This window comes from Stomoxys calcitrans, chromosome 1 (genome assembly GCF_963082655.1).
Source record: "Stomoxys calcitrans chromosome 1, idStoCalc2.1, whole genome shotgun sequence".
Taxonomy (NCBI): Eukaryota; Metazoa; Arthropoda; class Insecta; order Diptera; family Muscidae; genus Stomoxys; species Stomoxys calcitrans.
This window is the reverse complement of record NC_081552.1, coordinates 235,777,873-235,787,993: the sequence shown is the minus strand read 5'-3', so window position 1 is coordinate 235,787,993 and position 10,121 is coordinate 235,777,873. Positions and strand designations below refer to the sequence as shown.

The 10,121-nt window shown below is 41.4% G+C and overlaps 2 protein-coding genes across 2 annotated transcripts; both read right to left on the bottom strand.

Moving 5' to 3' along the window:
* Positions 1 to 3,290: 3,290 nt before the first annotated feature.
* LOC106094982 (lipase 3) lies at positions 3,291 to 4,715 on the bottom strand. Its single transcript, XM_013262224.2, has 3 exons — positions 4,595 to 4,715; positions 3,806 to 4,531; positions 3,291 to 3,740 (listed from the first exon to the last, which is right to left on the bottom strand). The coding sequence occupies exons 1-3, from the start codon at positions 4,661 to 4,663 to the stop codon at positions 3,303 to 3,305; spliced, it is 1,233 nt and encodes a 410-aa protein (XP_013117678.2). The 5' UTR covers positions 4,664 to 4,715; the 3' UTR covers positions 3,291 to 3,302.
* A 3,884-nt stretch (positions 4,716 to 8,599) lies between these two features.
* LOC106094981 (lipase 3) lies at positions 8,600 to 10,121 on the bottom strand. The gene is made up of 3 exons (XM_013262223.2): positions 9,984 to 10,121; positions 9,186 to 9,923; positions 8,600 to 9,129 (listed from the first exon to the last, which is right to left on the bottom strand). Exons 1-3 carry the CDS (start codon positions 10,053 to 10,055, stop codon positions 8,692 to 8,694), a joined length of 1,248 nt encoding a protein of 415 aa, XP_013117677.2. The 5' UTR covers positions 10,056 to 10,121; the 3' UTR covers positions 8,600 to 8,691.

Sequence of the window (10,121 nt, the reverse complement as noted above, 5' to 3'; positions counted from 1 at the left end):
AAAATCGGTCAATAAATGCGCCTTTATGGGCCCAAGCTTTTAAATCGAGAGATCGGTCTATATGGCAGCTATATCCAAATCTGGACCGATCTGGGCCAAATTGAAGAAGGGTGTCGAGTGGCCTAACACAACTCACTGTCCCCAATTTCGGCGAAATCGGACAATAAGTAAGTCTTTTATGGGCCCAAGACCCTAAATCGAGAGATCGGTCTATATGGCAGCTATATCCTATATCCAGATCTGGGCCAAATCAAAGAAGAATGTCGAAGGGCTTGGCACAAACCGCTGTCCCAAATTTCAGCAAAATCGGATAATATAAGTGGCTTTTATGGGCCTAAGACCATAAATCGGCGGATCGGTTAAATGCGCCTTTTATGGGCCCAAAACCTCAAATCGAGAGATCGTTCGATATGGCACCTATATCCACATCTGAACCAATCTGGGACAAATTAGAGAAGGATGTCGAAGGGCCTTACACAACTCACTGTCCCAAATTTCGGCGAAATCAGACAATAAATGCGCCTTTTATGGGCCCAAGCCTTTAAATCAAGAGATCGGCTTATTGAAGAAGGATGTCGAGTGGCCTAACACAACTCACTGTCCCAAATGTCGACGAAATCGAATAATAAATGTGCCTTTTATGGGCCTAAGACCTTACCTCGGCGGATCGGTCTACATGTGGGCTATATGAAGATATAGTCCGATGTAGTCCATCTTCGAACCATAACCTGCTTATGAAAGAAAAAGAATCTGTGCAAAGTTTCAGCTCAGTATCTCTATATTTGAAGACTGTAGCGTGATTTCAACAGACAGACGGATGGCCATGGCTAGACCGTCTTAGATTTTACGATTACGACGATCAAGAATATATATACTTTAAAGGGTCGGTTATGGATATTTTGATTTGTTGCAAACGAAATAACAAAATTAGTATACCCCCATCCTTCGGTGGTGGGTATAAAAAGCTGTGCTCGTATGTATCGACCCTAATGAGTTTTTTATTTGGATTTAGTTTTGCAAATATCATACTCCCAAACATACTGAAAAAAATTAACTATCCTTCATTCCTTCATGGAGTACATCCGAGCTATCATGGCTACGAAAAGAATTGCCGTAAACTATCAAAGCAATTTGCCAAAGTGGAGTAAAACCGCTGGAGAACTCCAAGAACACAGACAACTAACAATGCGAAAATTCTAATTCCAGAAACAAGTAAAAGAGTGCTAAGTTCGGCCGGGACGAATCTTATATACCCTCCACCATGGATCGCATTTGTCGAGTTCTTTTGCCGGCATCTCTTCTTAGGCATAAAACAAGTTCTATGCGCGATATCTCTTTTTAGGCAAACAAAGAATATTGAATAAGAACTGTTGTGCTATGGGAGCTATATCAAGTTATTGTCCGATTCGGACCATAAATTGAAGCTGAACATTGTAGAAGTCATTATGTAATATTTCAATTCATTCGGATAAGAATTGCGCCGTGTAGGGGCACAAGAAGCAAAATCGGGAGATAGGTTTATATGGGAGCTATATCAAGCTATTGATCGATTCATACCATATAAGACACGTATGTTGAAGGTCATGAGAGAAGCCGTTGCACAAAATTTCTGCCACATCGGATGCGAATTGTGCCCTCTAGAGGCTCAAGAACTCAAGATCTCTGATCGGTTTAAATGGCAGCTATATCAGGGTATGGACCGATTTGAACCATACTTCGCACAGTTGTTGGAAGTGACATCAAAACACTATGTGCAAAATTTCATTCAAATCGGATGAGAATTGCGCCCTCTAGAGGCTCAAGAAGTCAAGACCCAAGATTGGTTTATATGGCAGCTATATCAAAACATGAACCGATTTGGCCCCTTTACAATACCAACCGACCTTCATTAATAAAAAGTATTTGTGCAAAATTTCAAGCGGCTAGCTGTACTCCTTCGAAAGTAAGCGTGCTTTCGACAGACAGACGGACGAACGGACATGGCTAGATCGACTTAAAATGGCATGCCGATCAAGAATATATATACTTTATGGGTTCTCAGAAGCATATTTCGAGGTGTTACAAACAGAATGACGAAATTAGTATACCCCCATCCTATGGTGGAGGGTATAAAAAAAAAAACCCCAAAATGGTTTGGAGTTCACAGTTGAAAATTTTTTATACCCACCACCATAGAACTTTATGGGGTCCTTGATCAATATTTCGAGGTGTTACAAACGGAATGACCAGATTAGTATACCCCCATACTAATCTGGTCATTCCGTTTATAACACCTCGAAATATTGATCAAGGACCCCATAAAGTTTATATATTTTTGATCGTCTCGACATTCTGAGTTGAACTAGCCATGTCCGACCGTCCATCAGTCGAAATTACGATAGTGGTCGAACGCATAAAGCTAGCCGCTTGAAATTTTGCACAAATACCAAATTTTTTGAAACAGTGAGTAGTTAAACGCCTCTCGACATCTGACCCAAATATGGTCCATACCGGACTATATTTATGAATAGCTGCCATATAGACCGATCTGCCGATATAGGGTCTAGAGCCCATTAAAGCTTTATTTATTGCCCAATTTCGCTGAAATTTGAAACAGTGGGTTATTTTAAGCCTCCCGACATCTGTAATAGGTATGGTTCCGATCGGACTTTATTTGAAATAAAGAAATTTAAAATAGTGAGTACTCTTAGGCCTACCAACATCTGAGTCAAATATGATTCAGATCGGACTATATTAAGATATAGTTGCCATATAGACCGATCTGCCAATAAGAGGTCTGAAGACCATAAAAGCTATTTTTATTACCCGATTTCGCTGAAATTTGAAACAGTGAGTTATTTTAAGCCTACCGACATATGTACTAAGTATGGTTCCGATCGGACTATATTTAGATATAGCTACCATATAGACCGATCTCCCGATAAAGGGTCTGAAGCCCATAAAAGCTTTATTTTTTAACCGATCTCGCTGAAATTTAAAATAGTGAGTAGTCTTAGGCCTACCAACATCTGAGTCAAATATGGTTCAGATCGGACTATATAAAGATATAGCTGCCATACATACCGATATCCCGATAAAGGGTCTGAGCCCATAAGAGCTCGATTTTGTTGAAATTTGAAATACAAAATTCATTGTCGAATTTGGGTGCATAAGTTATCCAATTTTCACCGGATTGTGATGAAAATGGGTTTTCATATATACCCGAGGTGATGGGTATCCAAAGTTCGTCCCGGCCTTTTTACCTAATTATTTACTCGGCCATAATAAATTCCCAAAAAAAAAAATTCAACTATGCCCTTCCATTAAAAAGGTTTATTCTTAAAACATTTGCATAGATCACCATGAAAAGAGCGACCCTCATATTTCTGCATTCTATCCACTACGCAGTCATTGATGCACCATCTAACATTGGAGGCCAGTGTGTAGTCAAAATGATTATATTTGGGAAATTTGACATGATTCCATGAGGCCCTATTGCCAAGAATTTTCGACAAGCGATAGGCATCGCGCAAAGGCACAAAATAATCGTTTTCTCCAAAATACATCTCAATTGGGGTTTTTGGGTGAACATTTGCCAGATTGTATGATGGCGGCTGGGATTTACCATATTTCTGCATATTGCCCGGCAAACCAAAATCGTAAGGCCTAAATTTGCAAGACATAACCATCTGAGCATAATGGATAACTTGGCGAAAAGAACCACCTGCAGGAGCGGTACTCAATAATTCTGGAATTAAAGTCTAACAAGTGATCTCAAATAACATTAGAATTAGAATTTGCTCTATCAAAATTCCCAATGACTTACTCGATTTAGATGAGGTGAACCCCAACCACAGACAATGTTCAAAAATGCCAAGCACAACTCTGCAAATTCGGCCCTCTGACATAGACCGGGAGCCACACTTCGTGATAGTGCCTCCAACTCATGCAAGGGCACAGTTCCTAGCAACTGAGTTAGAGGATTTATAGAGCCCACTATTGGAGAGCCCAATATGGCAACCGGCCCTCCCACATAACACAAAAACACCACAGGAGCCAACAAATGGGTGGAACGTAGTTTCTCATTGTATTCGGGCTTGCTGGCCAAGGCCATCATAAGAGTGGTGGAACCTTGTGAGTAACCCACATAATGAAGACTCTGCGAATTAGTTATCGCCAAGACATAATCAATCTTGGCAGGCACATCAATGATTCCTATTTCATCTAAAGAAAACTCCCAGAATTCTGTAGACGAGCGTTGCAGTTTGATGTGCTTCTGAGAGTAGACATTGCCACGGGCATTGCCCAACCAAACATCGTAGCCAGCATCGGCCAATATGAAGGGCAAACCATTGTCCGGACCACTGATTATCCAGATATCTGAGGAACATTCCAAACAATGCATTAGTAGAACGGGAGGCTTGGAAGTGGCATTGTCATACGAGTCGCCATGCTGTGAGTAGGGTATGCGAAATATAGCCAGCACATAACCATCCTTGGTGGTCAGATTGTGCCTTTCACAGGGATACCCATAATGGGTGATTCGATCGCACTAGAAATAATTCGTTATCGATTAGTTGAATATGTATTCCCCCTGTGTTTATTCCATATTCACTGTGTCTAGAGCCCCTGCAGTCGTGACACCACACAGAACAACTATGACTAGACCCGATAGTGATTGCATCTGTGAAGGCGTTTGTTAAGACTAAGAATTACAACTAAATGGCATCTTGCCTATCTCTATGGTGCATGAAAAGTGGATAAACATGCATGGAATGCGCTTACAACGACCTTTGAACAAAACTTTAATTGCTGCTAAATTAACCAGTTTTGAGTAGCTGCATTTGCCCTACACCTTCCTGCAGCTGCAATTACAGTACAGGTAAACTCAACTTTTTAAAGTTCTTTCTTTTCGAGAGGGGATGGCAAAATTATAAGAATAAATTTATACGAAGCATCATTAAGTGAATGACTTAAATTTTATACCAATGTCTGTATGTATATGGTCTATACTCACAGCTGAGGATGAAAATTGCTAAAAGAAGAATTCGAAAATTCCAAGTTATACCCTACACCACAACTGTGGTAAGGCGTATTACAACTAACACCCAGAAGGAAGAGAGACAGATCCATTTAAAAGTATGCCGATCGACTCAGAATCACTTTCTGATTCGATTTAGCTATGTCCGTCTGTCTGGACAATAAATGCCCCTTTAATGGGGCCAAGACCCTAAGTCGAGAAATCGGTCTATATGGCAGCTATATCCAAATCTGAACCGATCTGCGACAAATTGAAGAGGGATATCGACTGGCCTTACGCAATCCACGGTCTCAAATTTCGGCGAGATCGGACAAAAAATGCGCCTTTTCAGGGCGCAAGACCTTAAAACGAGAGATCGGTCTACATGGCAGCTATATCCAAATCTGAACCGATCTGGGCCAAATTGAAGAAGGATGCCGAAGAGCCTAACACAACTTACTGTCCCAAATTTTGGCGAAATCGGCTAATAAACTCACCATTTATGGGCACAAGACCTTAAATCGAGAGATTGGTCTATATGGCAGTTATATCCAAATCTGGACTGATCGCAGTCAAATTGAAGAAGGATCTCGAAGGGCCTAACACGACTCACTGTCCCAAATTTTGGCAAAATCGGACAACAAATGCGCCTTTTATGGGCCGAAGACCTTAAATCGAGAGATCCATGTATATGGCAGCTATATCCAAATCTGGACTGATCGAAGTCAAATTAAAGATGGATCTCGAAGGGCTTAACACAACTCACTGTCCCAAATTTTGGCAAAATCGGACAACAAATGCGCCTTTTATGGGCCGAAGACCTTAAATCGAGAGATCCATGTATATGGCAGCTATATCCAAATCTGGACTGATCGAAGTCAAATTAAAGATGGATCTCGAAGGGCCTAACACAACTCACTGTCCCAAATTTCAGCAAAATCGGATAATAAATGTGGCTTTTATGGGCCGAAGACCTTAAATCGAGAGATTGGTCTATATGACAGCTATATCCAAATCTTGACCGATCTGGGCCAAATTAAAGAGGGATGTTGAAGGGCCTAACACAACTCACTGTATCAAATTTCGACGAAATCAGACAATAAATGTACCTTTTATGGGCTCAAGACCTTAAATCGAAAGATCGGTCTATGTGGCAGCTATATCCAAATATGAACCGATTTGGGCCAAATTGAAGAGAGATTTCGACTGGCCTAACACAACTGACCGACCCAAATTTCGGCGAGATGCGACAATAAATGGGCCTTTTATGGGCCCAAGACCTTTAATCGACAAAGCGCTCCATAAGGCAACTATATCCAAATCTGAACCGATCTGGAGCCAAATTAAAAATTCAATTCAAAATTTCATTTCAATCGGATAAGAATTGCGCCCCCTAGAGACTCAAGAAGTCAAGACCCAAAATCGGTTTATATCGCAGCTATATCAAAACATGGACCGTTATGGCCCATTTACAATCCCAACCGACCTACACTAAGATCGACATAAAATGTCACGACGATCAAGAATATATATACTGTATGGGGTCTCAGACGAATATGTATACCCCGAAATTAGTATACCCCCATCCTATGGTGGACACTTATCTCGGACCCTCCCCCTTACTCTTATTTTCCGAAACTCCAGATCTCAGAGATGGGTGGTGCGATTTAAGCCAAAATTTTTGTGCTCTCTTACAGTAACCTAAAAACAAAAATTTGGTGTCCCAATTGTGGATGGGTACCTAGGGGGGACGCCCCACCCCAAAATTTAACAAATATATATATTACCCAATCACGACAATATGGGACTCAAATGAAAGGTATTCAAGAGTAGAATACGAATCTGATACCCAAATGTGGAACCAAGTGTTTAGGGAACCACCCCAACCCCCACACCTCCCCTAAATCGGACATATTTACCGACCATGGCAATATGGGACTCAACTGAAAGGTGTTTACGAGTAGAATACGAATCTGATATCAAAATGTGCGAACAAGTGTTGGGGGAGGGGGGGCATCCCCTCCCTAAAAACACCCCCAAACATGACTTATGTACTGACCATCGCAATATGGGGCTCAACTAAAAGGTATTTGAGTGTAGAATACCAATATGACATTCAAATGTGGTACCAAGTGTTTTTTGGTCGCCCCTCCCCAAAAACACCCCCCAAAGAGCACAAATTTACGAGCATAGCAATATGGGGCTCAAGTGAAAGGTGTTTGTAAGTACCCCACGAATCTCTTATCAATATTCGGGAAAAAGTTTCTAAGGGGCCAACCTATCCCCAAATAAGAAGTATTTGCTGGCCATTGCAATATGAGGCTCAAATAAGAGGTACTTTTGAGTAGAATATGAAGCTGAGATATATTTTCAGAGAAAGTCACTGAATGGCCGCCCCATCCCCCAAAACACCCCTCAAACCGAACATGTTTGCTGACTATGCAAGTATGGGGCGCAATTTTTTTTTTTTTTAGTAAACCACGAAACTGTTGTCAACATTCGGGACCAACTGTCTAGGGGACGTCCCACTCACCATGGCAATTTAGATCTTAAGGGGAGTGGAGCTCTCCACAAAGCGGACATATTTGTTGACTTTTGCAATAAGGGGTTTAAATGAAAGGCATTCGAGATTAGAAAACCAATTTGAACTCCAACTTTGCGTCCAATGTCAATATGGGGTTCAAATAAATGATATTGAGAGTAGAGCACGATGCGGATTTATTTTCAGGACAACCCCACACCAGGTCAAAGTGTGGGGGTCAAATGAAAAGTATTGGAGAGTAGAGCACGATATTGATACCCATTTTCGGAACCCATTTTCTGACGGTCTACCCCTTCCCAAAAACACCCCACAAACAGCAATTATTTATTGACCATCCTAATATGGGGCTCAAGTAAAAGTATGTGGGAGTAGAAAACGAATCTGATATCCAAATGTGGGGCCATGTGGCACCGTCCCTTCCCCAAGAGTACAAATTTACCGACCAAATGAAAGGTATTTGAGATTAGAAAACTAATATGATAACCAATTTTGGGGCCAAGTGTTTGGGGTACACCTCATCCCATAATTGCCATTCCCTATAACCAATGGCAAGATGAGGTTAAAATAAATGGTATTCGAGAGAAGAGCACGATGCGGATATTTTTGTTCAGGGCCAAGTGTCTGGGGACCAACTCATCCCGGACAGACATATATAGGGGTCAAGGCAATATGGGACTCAAATGAAAGGTATTTGGGATTAGATGACGAAATTCATACCCACTTTCGGCACCACGTTTCTGGGGGTCCACACCACCCCCTAAACCCACCAACCGCCACCCTGGGAGCCTTCTTACTCCCAAAATCCCCATGAGAATATCGGGTTTTAATCAAGCCTCTTAAGAAAAGAGTACTCCTAACATCCAAACTCAAATAACCCTGAACCAGTTCAGCGAATTCATAAATCAGTGAATATCATACGGGATTCAAAAAAAGGCATTTAAATTGTTCAACTGTTAGCCAAGCAATATACACAGAAATACCATTTCCGTAGCATGGTATTCCACTAAAAGCTCTTCAATTGTCGAAAATAAATATTCCAAGGAAACTTTTGTTCCATATAAGGTAAAAGAAGCCGCAGCGGAGAGGGCCCTTGCTAGTTTTGTATAAAACTTAAAATTTATTTAAAAATGTCTGCTATATTGCGGCATATTCAAAAAGCATTCTTCTTGAAACATGTGCATTGATCTCCTTTAAAAGGACGACCTTCGTATTCCTGCATTTTATCCAAAATGCAATCGTATAGGCACTCCTTCACATTATAGGCCATGGCGTAATCGTTGTGGTTGTATTTTGTATGCTTCACACGATTCCAAGAGGCCCGTTTGCCAAATATTTTATACAAGTGATAGATATCGCGAGCAGGTACAAAATTATCATTGTCAGCGAAATACAACTCCATGGGCGTTTCTGGGTGGACATTTGACAAATTGTATGAGGGTGGCTTTGCTTGACCATATTTAAGCATGTTTCCAGCCAAACCAAAATCGAAATATCTAAAGTCACAAGACATGACATTCTGAGCATAATGGACAAATTGACGAAAAGAACACCCAGCTGGAAATGTACTCAACAATTCTGGAATCACAGACTAGACAAGAGTAAAAAATGCATGAATTAAGAATTAATTTAAAAACTTTTGCTTACCCTATTGAGATAGGGAGAGTCCCAGCCGGCTATGATATTCATAATCCCAACGCACATTTCCTCAAAGTCTGCTCTGGTGCATAGGGCTAATGCCACACTTCTCGCCAAGGCTGTCAGCTCATGCAAGGGCACAGTTCCCACCAGAGTGCCCAGCATATGGGCAAATGGATTATCGGAGCCCACCAGGGGAGAGGCAAGTACCGGGAATGGCCCTCCCACATGACACAAAAACACCACTGGACCCAGCAAATGACTGGAGCGTATTTTCTCATTGTATTCTGGCTTGTCGGAGAGGGCCGCAATAAAATTCGTCGTTCCTTGGGAGTAACCAACAAAATGAAGACTCTTCTTTTTGCTTTTGGCCAGTATATAATCGATTTTAGCAGGCACATCAATTGTGCCCAATTCGTCCAATGAGAAAGCCCAAAAGGCTATAGAGGAGCGTTCCATAGTTACATGCTCTTCAGAGTACATATTGCCACGGGCATTACCCAACCAGACATCAAAACCAGCATCGGCCAACATAAAGGGCAAAGCACTATCTGGCCCAACTAAAATCCAAATATCTGATGAACATTCCACACAGTGCATAAATAGAACAGGCGGCTTATCGGTGACATTGTGCTGCAGGTCACCACGATGTGAGTGGGGTATGCGAAACATGGTCAGCCGATATCCATCTGAGGTAGTCAAGTTATGTCTTTCACAAGGATATCCATGTTGAATAATTCGATCGCACTGCAGTCAAAAGTTTCTCTTTACTATTATCTATCAAGGGATTCTGCGATCCATACTCACTGTATCAACTGCCCCGGCACTTGTGACAACAACAGCCAACAGAAAAATTACAAAAGCCGTTAGTGTTTGCATCTTTAAGGTGAATTGTTAAGACTGAACATTGGCTCTTATCATGGCTAATACCCATGCTGCAGGGTG